We start from the raw sequence: 23,258 nt of genomic DNA, 5'->3' as shown, positions 1-23,258 counted from the left end.
TTTCCTAATATCCAGCCTAAACCTGCCGTGGTGCAACTTGAGGCCATTACCTCTCGTCATATCACTTGTTACTTGGCAGAAGAGACCGACCCCCACCTCACTACAACCTCCTTTCAGGTAGTGGTAGAGAGCGATAAGGTCTTCCCTCAGCCTCTTTTTCTTCAGACTAAACAACCCCAGCTCCCTCAGCTGCTCCTCGTAAGAGTTGTGCTCCAGACCCTTCACCAGCTTCATTGCCCTTCTTTGGACATGCTCCAGCACCTCAATGTCCTTCTTGTAGTCAGGGGCCCAAAACTGAACACAGTATTCAAGGTGCAGCCTCACCAGTGCCGAGTACAGGGGGGTGATCACTTCCCTAGTCCTGCTGGCCACACGATTTCTGATACAAGCCAGGATGCCATTGGCCCTCTTGGCCACCCAGACACACTGCTGGCTCATGTTCAGGTGGCTGTTGACCAGCACCCCGAGGTCCTTTTCCACCAGGCAGCTCTCCAGCCACTCTTCCCCAAGCCTGTAGCGTTACATGGCGTTGTTGTGACCCAAGTGCAGGACCCACCACTTAGCCTTGTTGAACCTCATACAGTTAGCCTCGGACCATCGATCAATTCTGTCCAGTTCCCTTTGTAGAGCCTTCCTACCCTCCAGCAATCAACACTCCCGCCCAACTTGGTGTCGTCTGCAAACTTACTGAGGGTGCACTCAATTCCCTTGTCCAGATCATTGATAAAGATATTAAATAGAGCTGGCCCCAATACTGAGCCCTGGGGAACACCACTTGTGACTGGCTACCAACTGGATTTAACTCCATTCACACAACTCTTTGGGCCTGGCCATCCAACCAGTTTTTTACCCATCAAAGAGTACGCCCATCCCAGCCATGATCAGCCAGTTTCTCCAGGAGAATGCTGTGTGAAACAATGTCAAAGGCTTTACTAAAGTTCAGGTAGAGAACATCCACAGCCTTTCCCTCATCCACTAAGTGGCTCAGCTTGTCATAGAAGGAGATCAGGTGAGTCAAGCAGAACCTGCCTTTCATAAATCCATGCTTGGTCAGGAATCTAGCTGATGTGGAGAAGCCTATACACATAGGTGAATAAGAAACTGAATCAGTCCTTTCAGTCCTTTCAGATGAGAGTTATAATCTCCTGGCAACCAATTCATTTAGAAATGATTGAAAGAATTCACCAAATGTTGTCGAGGATGACTGAATATACACACATACTTAGCATTTACCCCAGACCAGTCGATGAGAACCACTCTAAAAGAGTTAGAGCTCTAATCAGGTTTGAATTCATATCAGCTGCATTTCTTTAGTGATGCTAGAGATGGTGAGAGAACTGAAAAAGGTTATACCTTCATATTATCAATCACACTGCTCTGAAGGAGAAAGTTAGAGATTGACTGACATACACTGATACCCTCCATTTTTGCCAAGCAAAGGATCCTTTAATTGTTTCATTTAGCCCAATATATATTGCAAAGGTCAGAACTCAATGAACTGCAGTCTGACGACTGCCTGGTTAATTGTTTTTTTTTGCAGTACAGAGAAATACCTCTTTGCCAAATGCCAGCTGAGCTGTGGAAGGAATTTACAAGTTTGCCTCACAACGTCAATTATCCAAGCTAGGATTTAAAGCGTTTCTACTCGATTATTATACGCAAATTCATATACACTTTTAAAATCATGTACATCCAGATTTAATGTGTGCATTCTGAGGGGATTTAGGGGCTTAGTGTTTCCTACAGGTTCCCTACAACATCTCTGTATAAATAAGAACAGAATCCAGGTGGATCAGTTCACTTTCTCTCCAGTGACTTACAGAGTATTTAAGTACTTCACTTTATAAGGACTGGATTGTTTCTGCCCCTAGGCAAGAAACCTAATTTAGATGCCTATATTAGTTTCACTGGATCTGAGCCACAGCGTATTTAATACTCAAAGACTATGCATTATCCTACTGATGTGATTTGCAGGCCTGTGAAAGTGATATTATTAAAAGTGTTGCAGAGAGAAAAGCAATAATAGCTATGCTTTACCCTATGCTATTTTTTAGATTTCATAGTTAACCAATGATCTACTATTACAAAAAAGAAACAGCTGCAAAAAAACATCCATTATAAACACAGCACACTGGTGGAGTACAAGTTATCTTTAAATTAACCATTTCTGAAAGTAAATATTTGTGCTCTTTTTCTCATGCACATCTTTGCTAAGAAACATTAAAACATAACATCCTCATTCTTTACTAGTCATGCTATTCTAGGCACTCAGTATCATGTGTTAACTCATAACTCTTGCTGGTAAATTCCTTCAGCAGCCCAACCGTCATTAGCAACTTCTCACACTCTTAAGAAACACCATATAAATAATGTTTTGCCCAATAGAAGCTGCACACATTCTTGGCTCATGCTGTAACCTCAACATTAACAGATACATTACACTGTCTACAGACAATCAGCGAAAACAAGCTTTTCATATTAGTAAATGCAATTACATCACTAGTAACCAAAATAGGGCTAGGCAGAGGCTGAAACATGCTGATGAATTGCATTGAATGTTTCCAGCTACAGCTTGAGTCAGAAGATGGGAGATACAAGCAGAGAAGAAACCATTATGTTTTGGGAAAGGAGGAGAGAAAGATAAGGATAATTCAGTGATATGGGTATAAACTCTTCTATACTGTTGGCCTTCAGGGCCAGAAGTTAATGTTTTAGCTTCAACATCAAACAAGGTTAGACTGTTACCTATACAAAATTAGTGAGGATTCAGATGAAACGTTTTACTCCCTGAGCTGTGGGGACGGTAATCACTATATCACACATCATGGGGAAGGTAATCATTAGATGATGGGTCAGGACCGTCATCAGGGAACCAGCTGAGAACACCTTTAACTATTCTAGCCAGACCTTAATGGGTATATCTTTCCAGAACTATAGATTTTCACCTCTAACTAAAAGGTTCGCAAGAACATTCTACTATAAAAGAATTAAATAAATGTGTATGTATATGTGTATGTGTATGTGTACGTGCATGTGTATGTATATCCATGCACCAATATATGCTGGGGGCCACCCAGCTGGAAAGCAGCTTGGCAGAACAGGAGCCAGCAGTGTGCCCTTGCCACAAAGGTGGCTAGCAGTGTTCTGGGCTGCATTAGATAAAGTATTGCCAGTAGCTCAAGGGAGTTGATCCTTCCCCTCTATTCAGCACTGGTGAGGCCACACCTGGAGTGTTGTGTCCAGTTCTAGGGTCCTCAGTACAAGAGACATGGACATACTACAGAGAATTCCATGAAGGGTCACAAAAATGATGAAGGGACTGGAGCATCTCTCCTACGAGGAAAGGCTGAGAAAGCTGGGACAGTTCAGCTCGGAGAAGAGAAGGCTCAGGGGGATCTTACTAATGTGCATAAATACCTGAAGAGAGGGTGCATAGAGGATGGAGCCAGGCTCTTTTCAGTGGTGCTCAGTGAGAGGGCTAGAGGTAATGGGCACAAACTGAAACACAGGAGGTTCTGTCTGAACATCAGGAAACACTTTATACTGTGAGGGTAACTGGGCCCTGGCACAGTCATTGGGGGTATTTAAAAGACATTTGGATGTGGTCCTGGGCAACTGGCTCTAGGTGTCCCTGCTTGAGCAGAGGTGTTGGACCAGATGACCTCCAGACGTCCCTTCCAACCTCAGCCATTCTGTGATTCTGTTACTATGTATACGTTTATCATATCACGTCAAAAAAGACATATCCACGAACTGTCTTTAGTGGTTTTGATTTGTTTCCTCCATGATCTGCAGGTGGATATCTGCTCCACCGTTAACCTCCATGGGCTGCAGGGGGACAGCCTGCCTCACCATGGTCTTCACCACGGGTTGCAGGGGAATCTCTGCTCCGGTGCCTGGAGCACCTCTTCCCCCTCTTTCTTCACTGACCTTGGTGTCTGCAGAGTTGTTCCTCTCACAGATTCTCATTCCTCCCTTCTGGCTGCTGTTGTGCAGCAGTTTTTTTTTCCCCTTCTTAAATGTGTTACCACAGAGGCGCTACCACCATTGCTGACGGGTTCAGCCTTGGCCAGTGGTGGGTCCGCCTTTGAGCCAGCTGGCATTGGCTCTATCGGACATGGGGAAAGCTTCTAGCAGCTTCTCACAGAAGCCACCCCTGTAGCCCCCTTGCTACCAAAACCTTGCCAAGCAAACCCAATACACTTACTCTCAGTGAAGAATGGTATTAAAAATCACAGGAAAAAATATTTATGATAAGCTTGTAAATGAACAATTCAAGTAAATAATCTAAAATACTTCAGCATTAACAGGGTTTAAGGCTCCCACCAAATTTTTACTCTCCCTGAATCCTTTAAGAGTGAAAATGACCATAAATTAAGATACATTTTCCATACAGATCAACACAAAATATTTGGAACACCTATTGAAAGGAAGTACCTAAATCTTACCTATTATAACATGAAATAATTTCTTATATGGGTGAAGCCACCAATCTTTCTAGTTTGACTTGAACGAAGAAATATGATCTGCTTTAGTTTAGCAGATGGTTTTGGGTAAATCAAAGGAGCAAAATTAAACTAAAGTTCTATGGCAACATTGCAGGTTCTATTATTTCATTTTCAGCTTCATGATACTTTCCTTTAATATGTTAATACTGATTGGCTTGTCCTAAATTCTTCTACTGAATTTTGAATTACATTGTTTGATATTCTATTACTCAAGTCTGACTACATTGCCAATATAATTACTGCACCTTGAAAGTGAAACGAGGTATCATAAAGACTCAGGGTATAAATTTAAGCCTTCATTTTAAGAGGATCTCAGTGCAATCTTTCCAATCTGTTAATAATCTTTGCAATTTATGACTTCATCTTTTTTAGTGAATTTATAAGTAAGGAACCCAAATCTTTTTTTCTCAAAGGTCCAATGATTAGCTTTTAATTTTGACCTGGCTTCTCTCTAGAGAGCTCTTCAGTTAATTTTCAGTGCAATGAAAATGATAGAGTGTTTTATTTGATTTATACTTAAGTATAAACCATAGTAGAAAAAATTTCACCTTTTAGCAATAAAAAGTAAATTTTCACCTCCAGCTCTCAATAATTTTATGTTGAAACTTTGTTATGTCTTAATTTTAATTTGGAAACAATTTTAAAATACTTTTTTAGCATTATAGCAAACATTTATATGATGCAGTACTCAATCATAGACAAGCACTAGTACATAATTTTCAGATGAAATTGAACAAAAAATACAGAGAATTGTCAGAAGTATATCACTCTAAAATAATTCTTTTTGAAACTCCTTACAAACAGTTTTGAAACTGTTATTATTTTTTTTTCATATACCCTACTCACTGGTCACCTGCCTCCTCTCCTTCAGAAAGAAATGTGTTGTCTCTAAAAGTTAGACTTGAATCTGAAGAAAGAAATTTTATGAGAAACTTTATCTAAAGGACACACAATGGAATTAAGCTTGAGGTTAACACAACTGTCTTAGGAGTTTATAGGTGAGTGTCAATGATGTGAGATACCAATGATACATATTTACTTTTGTGATTCTTATCTATCGTAGTCAGTGGAAATCTAGGATTTAATTCAGTTGCTAAACATGGCATATAGTAATACTTCAGATATCTTAAGGTATCTAGGATATTCTCATGAGGATGACGTATAACAAAGTGGACGCAATTCAGTTGCATAAATGAGGGATATTAGTGCTGTTGGCAGTGTTTCACGGCATCCTTGTGTGTTAGTGCCACAGAGACAGAAGAAGAAACCCAGAAGCAGGTGCTGTGGAGTGTGGATATAGCTATTCAACTATATAGGGAATTGCCTTTAACACTATGGATAAAGGGCTACAACACTCAGCTTGGTAATGTGGTGTCCTGGTTTCAGCTAGGATAGAGTTTATTTTCTTCTTAGTAGCTGGTATAGTGCTGTGTTTTGGATTTAGTATGAGAATAATATTGATAACACACTGATCTTTTAGTTGTTGCTAAGTAGTGCTTACACCAGTCAAGGACTTTTCAGCTTCCCATGCTCTGCCCAGTGCACAAGAAGCTGGGAGGGGGCACAGCCAGGACAGCTGACCCAGACTGGCCAAAGGGCTATTCCATACCGTATGATGTCATGCTCAGTATATAACTGGAGCGAGTTGGCCGGGGGGGAAGCGATCGCTGCTCGGGAACGGGCTGGGCATCACTCAGTGGGTGGTGAGCAATTGCGTCGTGTATCACTTGCTTTGTATATTATTATTGTATTATTATATTATTATTATTATTACTACTACTACTACCATTCTATTTCATTTTACTTCAATTATTAAACTGTTCTTATCTCAACCCATGAGTTTTCTGACTTTCACCCTTCCAATTCTCTCCCCCACCCCACTGGGGGGGAAGTGAGCAAGCGGCTGTGTGGTGCATAGTTGCTGGATGGGGTTAAACCACGACAGTCCTTTTTGGCGCCCAACGTGGGACGAAGGGTTTGAGATAGTAACAGATTAATCAGAGTGTATTAAGGAATTTGTATCTGTTAACAGTTGCTGGTCATAATATTGATTCATCTGCTCTCGGTATTAGTCTACCTGATCTGCACCATGCTCTTGTTTTTGCAGTACATGTTAAAGATTGGTGTTGGGTGTTGCAGTTTGCTGTGCTCTGCTGTGATTAGTGATGTTTTGCCTCGGAGATTTGTTATTAAAACACTGACCTTGAGCACTATCTGGTATTTGGGTTCTGTACTGAAGCCATTACTGTACTTCGGGTACCACCTCATGGAGACAATTAGCAATTATATCTCTTCCTCTGAGAGGTTTTTTATGGAGGAAATACAGAATAGCACCTTCACTGCCTTCTTCTATGATGCTCCTCCTTCATTACAACAACTTTTTTGTATCTTGAACATCCTTGGGTAGTTAAGATACATCTATTGGTATTTCTTGGGTATATTGTTTCGGTTTTGTCTAGAGTTAATAAGCATTTTAAGAATATCATCCAGAGATCTGCCCCAAGGCTGGATAGTTATGAGTGGCAGGGTGTGTGGGAGAGTATGGGCAAATGCCTAGGACAGTGGGCCCCTCCAGTGTTTTGGAATTTCACCCCTCAACAAGTGCAGAATCCTGAAAAATTAGTAGAACATCTGGAAAAAGTATGCTGTCATCCTGACAATTCTAGAGAGACACAAATCACTGCAATGTGCTGAGGCCTGACCCATGCCTACCGAGCCGTATTAAACACTATTCAGAACCTGAAGGGGAAGAGAAAGTCTCTGGATCTGACAACAGAACGACTGGCGCTGCAGCTATGCCAGCCCCGGCAACAGACACTGCAGCTATGCCAGCCCCTGTGACGAGCGCTGCCGATATGTCAGCCCCTGTAACAGGCGCTGTGGCTACACCAGAGAACCAACCCGTGCCAGTATCAGTTGCCCCTATACAGAAGAAAAAATACACAAGAAAATCAACTCGTTTAGTAAGGGCTGATGATGAACCAGGGCCATCACAAGAACAGGAGGAGGAAGAGGCAGAACCCACAAATGAGATGGTAACAACCCGATCTCTGTCCCTGAGTGAGCTGCGAGATATGCGAAAAGATTTTAGTCGTCATCCAGGCGAGCACATCATCACTTGGCTGCTCCGATGCTGGGATAATGGGGCTAGTAGCCTGGAATTAGAGAGTAGGGAAGCCAAGCAGCTGGGATCCATTTCAAGAGAAGGGTTGGCATTGACAAAGCGATTGGAAAAGGGGCAAAAGTCCTCAGCCTCTGGAGGCGACTTCTGGCAACTGTGAAGGAAAGGTATCCTTTCAAGGAAGACTTTTTATGTCAGCCAGGCAAGTGGACCACCATGGAGAGAGGTATCCAGTACCTGAGGGAATTAGCCATGCTGGAGGTGATGCATAATGACTTGAACAATGAGCAGTTATCCAAAGATCCAGATGAAGTTCAGTGCACACGACCCACGTGGCAGAAGTTTGTGCAGAGCGCACCATCCTCATATGCAAACTCTTTGGCAATAATGACCTGGAAAGATGAAGAGGGACCAACGGTGGATGAATTGGCTGGCCAACTCCAACGATATGAAGAAAGTCTCTCTTCGTCCCTACGGGCCTGCATCTTGGCTGTGGAGAAACTGCCTGACGTGCTAGCTGAGAAATTATCCCGGGAGTTCCAGCGATTCAAAGAGGACATGTCCTACTCCTCACCTGTATGGACCAGTATCTCAGCCATCAGGAGTAAGCATCCCTCTCTTCAAGAGAGAAGATATAGTGAATACACACCACGGGCCACCCTGTGGTTTTACCTGCGTGACCATGGAGAGGACATGAGGAAGTGGGATGGAAAATCTACCTCGACCCTAGAGGCATGAGTACGTGAGTTGCAAGGAAAAACAATTACAAAAGGTGGTTCTTCCAGGAAAATTGCTGCTCCAGTTTCCAGTGAACAGTTCCCTAGACAGGATAAAAGGGCTGATTTTGCTTCCAATCTCAATAAAGGGGTTTTTGATTCGCATTTACAAGAAGTGAGTAACGAATGCTATGATGGGGACTAGAGGGGCCCTGCCTCCAGCCAGGTGGAAGAAAGGGACAACCGGGTGTACTGGACTGTTTGGATTCGATGGCCTGGCACATCAAACCCACAGGATTATAAGGCTTTAGTAGACACCGGTGCACAGTGTACCCTAATGCCATCAAGCTATGAAGGGGCAGAACCCATCTGTATTTCTGGAGTGACAGGGGGATCCCAACAGCTGACTGTACTGGAGGCTGAAGTAAGCTTAACCAGGAAGGAGTGGCAGAAGCACCCCATTGTGACTGGCCCAGAGGCTCCATGCATCCTTGGCATAGGCTACCTCGGGAGAGAGTATTTCAAGGACCCAAAAGGGTACCGGTGGGCTTTTGGTATAGCTGCCTTGGAGAGGGAGGAAATTAAACTGCTGTCTACCCTGCCTGGTCTCTCAAAGGACCCTTCTGTTGTGGGGTTGCTGAGGGTCAAAGAACAACAGGTGCCAATCGCTACCACAACAGTGCACCGAGGGCAATATCGCACCAACAGAGACTCCCTGATTCCCATCCATAAGCTGATTCGTCAACTGGAGAGCCAAGGAGTAACCAGCAAGACTCGCTCACCTTTTAACAGTCCCATATGGCCAGTGCGAAAGTCTAATGGAGAGTGGAGACTAACAGTAGACTATCGGGGCCTGAATGAAGTCACGCCGCCACTGAGTGCTGCCGTGCCGGACATGCTAGAACTTCAATACGAACTGGAGTCAAAGGCAGCCGAGTGGTATGCCACAAATGATATTGCTAATGCATTTTTCTCAATCCCTTTGGCAGCAGAGTGCAGGCCACAGTTTGCTCTCACTTGGAGGGGGGTCCAGTACACCTGGAATCGACTGCCCCAGGGGTGGAAACACAGCCCCACCATTTGCCATGGACTGATCCAGACTACACTGGAACAGCGTGGGGCTCCGGAACACCTGCAATACATTGATGACATCATCGTGTGGGGCAACAGAGCAGCAGAAGTTTTTGAGAAAGGGAAGCAAATAGTCCAAATCCTTCTGGAGGCTGGCTTTGCCATAAAACAAAGTAAGGTCAAGGGACCTGCACAGGAGATCCAGTTTTTAGGAGTAAAATGGCAAGATGGATGTCGTCAGATCCCCATGGATGTGATCAACAAAATAACAGCCATGTCTCCACCAACCAGCAAAAAGGAAACACAGGCTTTCTTGGGTGTTGTGGGTTTTTGGAGAATGCATGTTCCAAATTACAGTCTGATCGTAAGCCCTCTCTATCAAGTGACTCAGAAGAAGAATGATTTCAAACAGGGCCCTGAGCAACGACAGGCCTTTGAACAAATTAAACAGGAGATAGTCCATGCAGTAGCCCTTGGGCCAGTCCGGGCAAGACAAGATGTAAAAAATGTGCTCTATACTGCAGCCGGAGAGAATGGCCCTACCTGGAGCCTCTGGCAGAAAGCACCAGGGGAGAATCGAGGTTGACCCCTAGGGTTTTGGAGTCGGGGATACAGAGGATCCAAGGCTGGCTATACTCCAATTGAAAAAGAGATATTAGCAGCATATGAAGGGGTTCGAGCTGCTTTGGAAGTGGTTGGTACTGAAGCACAGCTCCTCTTGGCACCCCGACTGCCAGTGTTGGGCTGGATGTTCAAAGGGAGGGTCCCCTGTACACATCATGCAACTGATTCTATGTGGAGTAAGTGGGTTGCACTGATCACACAACGGGCTCGAATAGGAAACCCCAGTCGCCCAGGAATCTTGGAAGTGATCATGGACTGGCCAGAAAGCAAAGATTTCAGAATATCACCAGAGGAGGAGGTGACACTTGCTGAGGAGGCCCCACCATATAATAAACTATCAGAAAATGAGAAGCAATATGCCCTGTTCACTGATGGGTCCTGTTGTCTTGTGGGGAAACATCGGAGGTGGAAAGCTGCTGTATGGAGTCCTGTACAAGTTGCAGAAACTGCTGAAGGAGAAGGTGAATCGAGTCAGTTTGCACAGGTGAAAGCCATCCAGCTGGCTTTAGATATTGCCGAATGAGAAAAGTGGCCAAATCTCTATACCGACTCATGGATGGTGGCAAATGCCCCGTGGGGCTGGTTACAGCAATGGAAGCAGAGCAACTGGCAGCGCAGAGGCAAACCCATCTGGGCTGCCGCATTGTGGCAAGATATTGCTGCCTGGACAGAGAACCTGTCCTGTTGTAAAAGTACGTCATGTAGATGCTCACGTACCCAAGAGTCAGGCCACTGAAGAACATCAAAACAATCAGCAGGTGGATCAGGCTGTTAAGATTGAAGTGGCTGAAGTGGACTTGGACTGGCAACATAAGTGTGAATTATTTCTAGCTTGGTGGGCCCATGACACCTCAGGCCATCAAGGAAGAGATGCAACATATAGATGGGCTCATGATCGAGGGGTGGATCTGACCATGGACACTATTGCACAGGTTATCCATGAATGCGAAACATGCGCTGCAATCAAGCAAGCCAAGCGGTTCAAGCCTCTCTGGTATGGAGGACGATGGCTGAAATATAAATATGGGGAGGCCTGGCAGATTGATTATATCACACTTCCACAAACCCGCCAAGGCAAGCGCCATGTGCTTACAATGGTGGAAGCAACCACCGGATGGCTGGAAACATATCCTGTGCCCCATGCCACCGCCCGGAACACTATCCTGGGTCTTGAAAAGCAAGTCCTGTGGCGACATGGCACCCCAGAAAGAATTGAGTCAGATAACGGAACTCTTTTCCGAAACAGCCTCATAGACACCTGGGCCAAAGAGCATGGAATTGAGTGGGTATATCTCATCCCCTATCATGCACCAGCCTCCGGGAAAATCAAACAATACAATGGACTGTTAACGACTACACTAAAAGCAATGGGTGGTGGGACATTCAAACACTGGGATACACATTTAGCAAAGGCCACTTGGTTAGTCAACACTAGGGGATCTGCCAATCGAGCTGGCCCTGCCCAGTCAAGACTTTTACGTACTGTAGAGGGGGATAAAGTCCCTGTAGTGCACCTAAAAAATATGATGAGGAAGACACTCTGGGTTACTCCTGTTTCAGGCAGAGGTAAACCCATTTGTGGGATTGCTTTTGCTCAAGGACCTGGATGCACTTGGTGGGTGATGCGGGAGGATGGGGAAGTCCAATGTGTACCTCAAGGAGATTTGATTTGGGGTGAAAATAGCCAATGAACTGAAACGTAGAATGTTAGTTGCTATATAATACTGGATGTCATCACTTCAATGATCACTATGTGCCATATCAACAGTATACAGTAAGAATCACCCAAATTAATGAAGAACAAACTTTGAGGAAACTGAACAAAGTGCAGTGGTGATGGAACCAGAACTGGCTTCAGCATGCTATAATCCAACACCACACACCATCTCTCCTGCCCTGAAAGACTGTTAGGACAGATGAAGCCCAAAGTCATGGACTAAATGAACTCAACAAACATTTTAGAGGGATAGCCTATAGACTAGGGAAATTATATCTATGTGTGTGTGTATATATATATATATATAAAATATATCAAAAGACTGGAAAAGTGGTAGTGATTAATTGGAACGTATTTGAAAGTATAAGACCTGGGCATGACGGATATGGTATGGAATAAGGGGTGGATACTGTCCTGGTTTCAGCTAGGATAGAGTTTATTTTCTTCTTAGTAGCTGGTATAGTGCTGTGTTTTGGATTTAGTATGAGAATAATATTGATAACACACTGATCTTTTAGTTGTTGCTAAGTAGTGCTTACACCAGTCAAGGACTTTTCAGCTTCCCATGCTCTGCCCAGTGCACAAGAAGCTGGGAGGGGGCACAGCCAGGACAGCTGACCCAGACTGGCCAAAGGGCTATTCCATACCGTATGATGTCATGCTCAGTATATAACTGGAGCGAGTTGGCCGGGGGGGAAGCGATCGCTGCTCGGGAACGGGCTGGGCATCACTCAGTGGGTGGTGAGCAATTGCGTCGTGTATCACTTGCTTTGTATATTATTATTGTATTATTATATTATTATTATTATTACTACTACTACTACCATTCTATTTCATTTTACTTCAATTATTAAACTGTTCTTATCTCAACCCATGAGTTTTCTGACTTTCACCCTTCCAATTCTCTCCCCCACCCCACTGGGGGGGAAGTGAGCAAGCGGCTGTGTGGTGCATAGTTGCTGGATGGGGTTAAACCACGACATGTGGGGATCACTGGTTTACATGCAATTAGAAGTGCAGAGGTGAGCAAAGTATGTGATGCCTAGATGAATTAAAATCCCTGTTGACTGGAGGAATGCAGCTAAACTTATGAGCAATACATTTAGAATTTGTAGTGGGATTAGAAGATTCCGAACATAAAAGTATTTTCAAATCTTGCCTCTAAATTATTTCAGCTGATATTTTATATATCATAGAATCATAGAAAAGCCCAGGTTGAAAGTGACTTTGAAAGATCTTCTGGTCCAACCTTTCATGGGAAAGGGAGTCTAGATGAGAATGAGACCATTACATACCTTACACACATACATACATTACCTGATATTTTACATAAGGCTATTGAAAAGGAAAGTAATCTTTTTAATCTTGGGTCTATTTTTCACCATTTTCAGCGATTCACAGAACAAACAAAATAGTTATATTCCTTTCATCTGACTTATGTCTATAGCTTCATTTAACTCCGTAGTGGTAGATCTTGCAGATATTAATTATAAAGAAAATTATTACTGAGAACTAGGGAAGGGACCAGTAACCAACAAAACCTGCATGATCTCTTTCTACACAATAAGAGCTAGAGGTGAGGCTGGTGTGTGAACAGTTTAAGATGCCTTTTGTAAGTTCTTGGCAGATTTAAAAAAACACTTTAAAAACTGCAGTAATGCACAGTATTGTGTGCTAGCTTCTCAATTGGCATAGATGTTGAAAAATAAACAGCTCATATTTCTGACAAAGCAACCTTTACCTTTGTCATATTTGATTGTTTCCTTTGTAGCACATTTTATATTGGAAAGCAAAGCAATAAAACCCCACCCAATTCTCTGAGATCTCAGTATGACACAAAGTGCCTGTAAATCTTAGCATCATGATTTATGATAGTTCTTGTTTTAATCATCTCCTTCCTAACATTCTTTTCTTCATCCCTTTCAGAGTGGGTATATTTTTTGTACATCATAGACATTACAATACCAGTATCTGGTCATGTAGTGAGTTGCCACTCTTAGCCTACCTTCATCTTTCCTCCCATATCCTTCAAAATATTAGCTGAAACAGAATAACTACATAAGCACATCAGAGCATCATATGCTATACTTATACTGGTAAAGAAAACATGGCAAGAAATGACTGAGTAGTACCAACTGGGTTAGCACTACAATCCCATACAGCATACTTGTTTGGCAGAGAGCTAACTGGAGTGGTTCAAACCAGAGCCAGGGATTGAGTTAACAACTGAGCAGTAAAGGGTGACCAAGATCTGGCGTTTGAGGTCTCTCTCTGTTTTTATTTTTATTTTGCAGTGCCATATCCCCAATATGAAGGAACCTCAGGGTGTCATTTGAGGATTCCAGTATTAATATTTACTTGATTTTTAAGCAGATTTGAATTTGGATTTCTTTCTTGATTTTGGACAAGCGAGTCATTCTGGAAGGTTAATATCCAGAATATCAACTGAGATTCACAACTAAACGTGTTTGCCATTGTCATATTATTTTTGTCTTTTTTTCTTTCATGGTCTAAAGGAAATAAATTTTTCAGGCTCAAACAGAGAAGAAATAGCTCAATGATATCTTTTGCTGTATCAGTGACTCCTTTGTTTATTCATTGAACCCTCAGCTCAGGATTTGATCTCTAAAGAACAGTAAGTATGCTCAAATGAACATGAAGAGATTTAGATATGTGAAAACATTGCCTCTGGTTTCCTATGTAGAAATAACTCCTGTAGACATTGATACGATCTGATATTATTGCTAGCACAATTATGGAATTATCAAAAAGTCACCATCAAAAAACAAGGTTGAAGTGGCAGCTGATTCTGTCCTTACTAATCACTGCCCGATTCTCAGTGTTGTGACCTTCCCCATAAACAGTCCTTTTTGGTGCACAACATGGGGTGCTGAAAAGGGCTGTGATGGGTTGACCCTGGCCAGCAGCCAAACACCCACCCTACCTTTCACTCACTCCCCTCTCCTGTGAGATGGGGGGGAAATAAAAGGAAGGTGAGAAGACTCATGGATCAAGATAAAGACAGTTTAATAGGGAAAACAAAAGCTGTGTGCACAAGCAAAGCAAAAAGAGGAATTAATTCATTACTTCCCATCAGCAGGCAGATGTCCAGCCGTGTCCTCATAAGCAATGCTTCAGTATGTGTAATAGTTGCTTGAGAAGACAAACACCATAACCACAATTGTCCTCCCCCTTCCTCCTCCTTTCCCTGAGCTTTTTATTGCTAAGCACGATGTCATACAGTATGGAATATCCCTTTGGTCAGTTGGGGTCAGCTGTCTTGGCTGTGTCTCCTCCCAACCTCTTTTCCACTGCTGACCTACTGGCTTTTGGAGCGGTAGTGGGGTAGGGAGAAGAGAAAGCCTTGATGCTTTGTAAGCACTGCTCAGCAATAGCCAAAACATTGGTGTGTTACCAACACTGTTTTAGCCACAAGTGCAAAGCACAGCATCATACAGGCTGCCACGAAGAAAGTTAAATCCACCCCAGTCAGACCCAGTACATTAGCTGAAAGAATAATGATTATCTGGAGGTACTAAACAGAAGAAAATTACTATTTACTTCTCTAGAAAAAAAAGAGAACTGAAGCCTGAATCACAGAATCATAGAAGCATTCATAGGAAGGGTGCTCCAAAGGACCTCCAGTGGTCAACTAGTTCAACCTCTCACTCAAATCAGAGCTAATGCCAACGTTGGATTTGGTGGTCACCTGGTCTAGCTCATTCAGGAAAACCTTCAATGAAGAAGATTGCTTAGCCTCTGAAAAACTTGCCAAAGTGGTTTACTGCTTTCCAAGTGATTCCCCCTGCAAGCCAATGTCCAACCTGAACTGTCCATGCTACATCTTGGGGCGTTTGCCCCTTCTTACATTTTGTGGTACTCCTAAGAAGAATTTGGTTCCATGATCTTCCTTTCAAGAAGTCCTAAGTTGCTATTAGGTCATTGCTTAGCCTCCTCTTCACCAGACTAAACAAGCCCACTTCCTCAGTCTCTCCTCTCCTAGCTGATGCACCATGTTGGTAGCCCGTCACTGGACCTTCTCCAGTTTCTTCCTATGCTTTTCAAATTGTGGAGTGCAAAATTGGAAACAATATTCCAGATGCAGCCTTAGCAGCACCAGGTATTATGGGAATAATAACTTCATATGGCCTGCTGACAGAATTTTTCCTGATGTAGACCAGTATGCAGTTTTCCTCATTCATGCTGTTGGCTCATGGTCAGCCTGGTATCTGTCATAATCCCCAGGGTTTTTTTTTTTTCTGAGAATATTTATTATTCTGCCTGTCCTTAGTATGTGATGATATCTGTGGTTACTCCTCTTCAGTTTCACAACTCTGCACTTCTTGGGTATCTGTTGGTCCAGTCCTCAAGTTTATTGAGGTCACTCTGGATGAAGGGCTGCCATTCATTTCTTCTAATCCTGAACAGTTTTGCTTTTAAACACCCAGAGTATTCAGCAGCTACAGATTATAAACTGATGAGAGTTTTCACAATAACAATGAAATTATTATTATTATTATTATTATTATTATTATTATTATTATTATTATTATTATTATTATTATTAAATAATAATAATTTAAAAATACCTGTGGAGGAAGCAGTGGTAATCTGACATAAGCAAGTAGCATACTTAGGTCATTGCATCGCCTCTGCATATCATACTTCACCCACATCATTAAGGCATGGAAAATGGTCTCTTCATCAGGAACGTTCACATCATCACTAGCAAGAAGTTTATGGAGTTCCTCAGCTGGCAGAAGCAAAAATTCTTGATTTCTTATAACTTCCATTATATTCTCCTGAGAAGAAGAAAGTATTTCAGATTCAGTAATACTGGAAGAAAAGAAAAGCAGCTGTTAAAGCTAATAAACCCATAGGATTAGTCAATAACTGCTACATGCAGCCCTCTTACAGCTCATGAGAAAAAAACCCAAAGATGATTAGAATTAAACAGCTATAGTTGTAATTCATATATGAAGATATTCAGAAAACACTATGAAGATTATATGGTAATATTGTAATTAAAAATTGTCAGAATTAGTAAAGGCTAGGGCAGGTCTGCATATTGTCTGAAATTTTTATAAACTCAGTTGTAATTGAGCACATTCCTTATATTGTAAATCTTTAAATGCACATTCTATATTTTCCTGTATTTTTTCACTATCTGATCTATCTCTTAAATAACTTGTCAGTCATATACAGTTATATTATCAATATCCAGATGATGGCTGTCTATACACATGACAAGGCTGAGAGGAAGATCAACACCATGAACTCAGCATTATTTCTTGAACTTGTTTAGAACACATTGTTTACATACAGGTAACAGGCAAAACGTATATAGCAATTAAAATCTCACAGTATTGAAATTTATAATACGTATAGGAATAACTATGAAAAACTAAACAAAAACTATATAAACTCTATAAAAACATATAAACCATACAAACTAAATAAAAATGTTTCATTTTGTTGACTGAATCCTAAGAACTGAATAAAGTGCTCTCTGAACTACCTACTCTACATTAACAAGACACAACAGAAGCACAGTTCTGCAGGGTATCTTTCTCCAAATATTTCTTTTAGGGTGCTTGATCTCTGGGGGCAAATTGCAAATGTGTTCTCATATTCTTAATTCATAAACAATTATAAGAACAAAGTGAAGCAAGTATAAACTTGACACAAGACCCTTCTTCCAGAAAAAAATCCAGTTTTTGACATAAGTGAAAAATGTAAAAAGTGTTGGAGGGACAAGTAAGTTACAATATCTGAAAGATAAAAGAGAATAATGGATTTCAAAATGATATTTTGGATAGAACTCATGAGAGTAAGATGACAAGCAGAGAAGGAATCACAAAATATCAGTCAAGGACTTAAGTGTAAGAACATCAAAACTGAGGGAAGTGGATAATAACACTGCTACACCCACTCAGTTCAATTCTTATCATATCAAAATTCCAATTAATGCTGTTTACAATTGCTTGTTTTGGTCTGGGCCGGGGGAAAGACTAACTGGTCATCAGGAACTGAAATAGAAGTAAACACAGTATTACTGAGACAATGTAACTAATACAGAAAAAAAGCAGTGCAAGTCACAAAATATCAGAATTATAGTCTGGCCCTAGTAAGTCACCTGTTGTCCTCCTCCGACCCCATGCAATACAAGGAAATTATTATTTTAATTCTCCAACATCATATTTTTTGAAAGTTACTGCTTAAAAGAACCTATTAAAAACTAACTGCATATTATTTTATATAAAATAGCAGGGAGGAATAATACAGACATAGATGTAACAAAATCATGACAGACAGAAGTTCATTGAAATGTGCAATGTATTTACACATCAATCATAGAATCACTTAGGTTGAAAAAGACTTTTAAGATCATCAACTCCAACCGTTAACCTAGCACTGCCAAGTCCACCACTAAACCATTTACCTAAGCACCACGTCTACACATCTTTTAAATACCTCCAGGGATGGGGACTCAACCACTTCCCTGGGCAGCCTGGTCCAGTGCCTGACTACGCCTTCAATGAAGAATTTTTTCCTAATATCCAGCCTAAACCTGCCGTGGTACAACTTGAGACCATTTCCTCTTGTCCTATCACTTGTTACTTGGCAGAAGAGACCGACCCCCACCTTGCTACAACCTCCTTTCAGGTAGTGGTATAGAGCGATAAGGTCTCCCTCAGACTCCTCTTCTCCAAACTAAACAACCCCAGCTCCTTCAGCTGCTCCTCGTAAGAGTTGTGCTCCAGACCCTTCACCAGCTTCATTGCCCTTCTTTGGACATGCTCCAGCACCTCAATGTCCTTCCTGTAGTCAGGGGCCCAAAACTGAACACAGTATTCAAGGTGTGGCCTCACCAGTGCCGAGTACAGGGGGACAATTACTTCCCTAGTCCTGCTGGCCATACGATTTCTGATGCAAGTCAAGATACCATTAGCCTTCTTGGCCACCTGGGCACATTGTTGGCTCATATTCAGCAGGCTGTCGACCAGCACCCTGAGGTCCTTTTCCACCAGGCAGCTTTCCAGCCACTCTTCCCCAAGCCTGTAGTGTTGCATGGCATTGTTGTGACCCAAGTGCAGGTCCGGGCACTTAGCCTTGTTGAACCTCATACAATTGGCCTTGGCCCATTGATCCAGCCTGTCCAGATCCCACTGTAGGGCCTTCCTACCCTCCAGCAATCAACACTCACTCCCAACTTGATGTCATCTGAAAACTTACTGAAGGTGAACTTGATCCCCTCATCCAGATCATTGATAAAGATATTAAACAGAACTGGCCCCACTACTGAGCCCTGGGGAACACCACTTGTGACCAGCCACCAGCTGGATTTAATTCTATTTAAATGTAAGGGAACTAGTTTCCAGGCACTTAAACGCAAGTTGGCTTAATTCATTTTAATTAAAAAGCCATAAAACTCAGAAAATTTCATTGCACTTCTCAGTAAAATTATTTATAAGCCAAAATTTAATTAAGGCTGGTTAAATTGGCACTAAATCCTATTATGAAAAAAATATAACTCTACTTCTTAATAGGAACCAACATCAAACTTTGCAACAGCATATTAATCCAAAGACCTAATATTATTGAGACGCATTGTAATGGTGGAATACATTTTATGAACTCACAGAATTTAATTAATTTTGAATAACACTCAGAGCAGGGGCTCTAAATTCAGAATAATAATTATATTTTTTATTAATATTTTTACCATTTTTAATTGTCTTCTCATTTGCATATATGCTTAAGGAGAACTTATTCCAGCCTCTGTACTGATTTATCATTGACTGAAAGTAGAATCTAACAAAGTTTTCAGACAAAACATATGAGCTTAAATCTGTTCTTCTAAACATCTGGACTTACACTAGTTTCACGTTACTGACAGCCAAGTATTGTAGAAAATGCTATTTAATAAAAATTCTTTATATAACTGTAACTTCTGTACATTTCTATGGTATATTTATATATATTTTATATATACACAACAGCAATAAAATCCAGGTTCTTGATCTTCAGAGCTAAAAACTTTCTCCTTTCAGTATTTAGCATTTCCTAAATTGACTACTGAATGTTTAGAACTTCCTAGATCACGTTTTACTTTCTTGAGATTCATTTCATTTGGAGCAGCAAAGCATATTTCAATGGCTTGCTGTTTTATCATAACAGAAATAATTTATTATATGCTTGTTGTGGAAAAATACCTGCCTTTCTTTTAAAATATAATTGGTCTTCATTTTTTCACTTTAGGGAACAAAATACAAAAGATGTCTGCAATCTACTGGTTAAAATTTTCAGGATAAATTGTGGACAGCAGGGAACTGCCTTGGAATCTTTTTCAGTTTCCTTTTAACCCAGTTACGCTTTTGTTGAACCTAATAACATCTGATCCACTGAAGACTGCTTCCTATAAAGGCATCATCTCAAAGACATCTGGAGATGGATAATTTGCCACTTTTGCAGTAGCTTTCAGAAGTAATCATCCTCAACATTAAAATGTGTGTTTAATTTCCCATTTGAACTCGTCTGTCTTCCACTCATACATACCAGTTCTTATTATGAATTTCTCACTCTGATTAATGAGCCCATTAGCACCAAAACTTAAAAAACTCAAAATAATCTCTTGGGTCTTTAATAACTTAAAGGACTTGAGTGGTTATGGCCTTGCTTTTACAATTCATTCACAGTAATGTGTCCTGTAACACCATGTTGTAATGTTCCAGAGTGAAAACAAGATACTTAATCATTAACACTGTTTCTTGTGGTAGCACCTACAAATTCACTTGTAATCTCATAATCATTTACTGACCTATCCTGACACTACTTAGCCTGTGAAATATGATGGAATACAGCACAAAGCAAAGGCTGAAGGCATATGCAAGATCATGTCTATAAAAATAACCCTTCTACTTTCATAAATGATTAATAAATACTGTAATTAAGATAATATTCCAAAAGGCAATTGAAACCTCAGTCAGAGCATTAGAGTGAAATCTTTTCTTATATTCCTGTACTCCAAACTTGAATTAAAAATAAGTAGCCATTAAAATGAAAATGCATCTAATGAACCATGGGGAATTGCACAATCACAGAGGAAAAAGGCCGCCTTCTATTACTCTCCTTTCCACACTATAAAGAGTTGCAACAACAGTGTTTCTTCTGTCTCCATTAGCTATCTCAAAGCATATGTGTTCTGTGTCACATGTGATATATGCTGTTGCTGGAGAATGTTTTAGTTACAGTTTTGTTTGAGGAGTGAAATGTTTAAAAATGGTATTTTATGTTAATATTTCAGATTCAGTAGTCATTTTAACTGAAACCAAATATTTAAAAAAACACAGCAGAGACATATGACAACTTTAGCATTTCTGATTAATTTATAGCAAATCACTCTATTGAAAAAGTGTATGCCTTCCAAGAGCATTCTAGAAAACAAATAGCCCATCATAGAGAAAATAGAAAGTTCAGGAAATGCCTGAAACGTGCCTGAATCATTCTCTCATACATTTTGTTTTTCATTGTTGGACTCTAATCTACCTTTCAACTGACATCCAGCATAATTTGAAGCATTCCTGAGAGTCTTAATTAGTATGAAAGAAGAGAATATATTCCAAATTAGAAAAACATTGGAACACAAAAAGGATTCTAAGAGGGAATCACCTCTCTATGTAAAGGGAACTTTCAAAGACTTCTACTCTATAAACAGGTTTGAAGAAAGCCATATGGTAATTACTTTCTGACAGCATTTACAGCCTTCAAGCACATTATTAAATCCAGATTAATTCTAAAGACACAATCTTATGGTACAAAGTTAATTAAACTAGCCACACATACCCCTCCCCTAGACAACAGAAACTTTGTACTCCTCAGTATTTCAGAAAATAGAATAATTCACACAAAGATGTCTGATCATTAACAATGGTAATTTCCATACTCTTTCCAACAAAATAATGGTATATATTATAATGTGAAATAACCACTGTATTTAGATTTTAAGTGGTTTGTCAAGATACAAGGCTGCTGAAAACTTGTCACATTAAGTTGTTGTCTTTGATAGAACACTTAAAAAACCTGTTAAATGAATGCTGAAAATATATTAAGCTACTGTGTGAATCCCAAAAGACAAATTTCAGACTGAAGTGAAATTGTAAAACATTTATCATCCTGCACATAATATTGATTAAACTGACAGTTACTCTTGTTTTATTGGTGCTTTGGAAATTACAAATTTGGAGGGAACAGACATTACATTTCACTCTCTCCAAGACTGCATGTTACCATAAAATAATCTCATGCTGTCAACTAACTATAATATGCAGTAATTTCTTAGCATCAGTTCTTTATTGGGAAGGGGGAGGAGGTGAAGAGAACTTTATAGCTGTTGGTTGTTTGGTTTGTTTTTTTTTTCATTAGCTTGTGTTCAAGTTCTCACATAATTCATTATCATTCTACTCTTTTTAAAATCCACCACTTGTAAAATCATCTGTACTTTTTAAAAGAATGATCTGAGCAAACTGCACCTAAACTCAACTTCCCAAGCTATTTACTGCAAAGCCAGTGGTTCCTTATATAATTAAACCTCCCCTATAAAATACAAAAAAAAGATTTCTAGATTACTTATCATTCATCTGAAATCTTCTAATTTCATTCCTGTCTTTTTTATTTAGCAACACAAATAAACAGGTAATTTCTTCTGGAAATAAACAGAACACTACTAGATGAGATTTACACCTGAAATTATGATGCCTAATACAGCTGACTTTAAAGCGGAACACATTTATAAACATTCTTTAAGATAAAGAATTTAAAACAACATGGGGATTTGCTAGAATTTTAGGATTGGATCTCCTGATACCCTAATGCTTTAGAAGGTACTCATTACATTAAAAAAATTGTATTTATTCAGATAAGCTTATTGATAGCTGACACAGTCTTGCACAGAATTTAGGTACCTAGATGTTACTTAGTGTTTAAGTGCTCATAGAACATAAAGAAGAGCTGTATGGATTTAGAGCAAGAAAAGGTCCATTTGTGACCAGTGATCAGATGTAATTTTGACAATGATTAGAAGGAATTTTAAAAGGTAAATGTTGTATCTTCTCTGTGTATCATAGATTTTGGAAATTTTAGATTTTAGGGATTTCCTGTATGAGACGTTTAGAAGACCTTTGTGTTCTTCTTTTCAATTTATTTAATAGCATTTTGAATCAATTTAGGTTTTGTCTCCATAGAATCACTTGCAGTCAACTAGACTATTTAAGCATATACCTGTAGAAGGCAAGTATTTCCTTTTGTTTGCTTTTAAATCTGTTGCTCAAATAGATTTGATGATGGCCAGTTCTTGAATTGAGGGAAATAATATCCCATTCTCCCTTTCCATGCCTTTTATGTCTTATATGTCTATTACAGACTCTCCGGCAGTCACATCTTCCCCATTACAAAAAAAAAAAACCCAAACCACCACCAACAACAAAAGACCTCTCCTCTTA

At 40.5% G+C, this 23,258-nt stretch overlaps 1 protein-coding gene across 1 annotated transcript in view; it reads right to left on the bottom strand.

Moving 5' to 3' along the window:
* Positions 1–23,258, bottom strand: part of KLHL1 (kelch like family member 1) — a 246,335-nt gene that overhangs the window by 89,376 nt on the left and 133,701 nt on the right. Inside the window, exon 5 of the mRNA XM_087757193.1 lies at positions 16,347–16,559. Within this exon, the coding sequence (XP_087613319.1) occupies positions 16,347–16,559 (213 nt within the window). The remainder of the gene's footprint in view (positions 1–16,346; positions 16,560–23,258) is intronic.

The sequence above is a fragment of the Nipponia nippon genome, unplaced genomic scaffold (assembly GCF_047370975.1).
Source record: "Nipponia nippon isolate SJK-2023a ecotype South Korea unplaced genomic scaffold, ASM4737097v1 scaffold_2, whole genome shotgun sequence".
Classification (NCBI taxonomy): domain Eukaryota; kingdom Metazoa; phylum Chordata; class Aves; order Pelecaniformes; family Threskiornithidae; genus Nipponia; species Nipponia nippon.
The sequence above is the reverse complement of the archived record's forward strand: the minus strand, read 5'-3'. Positions and strand labels throughout refer to the sequence as shown.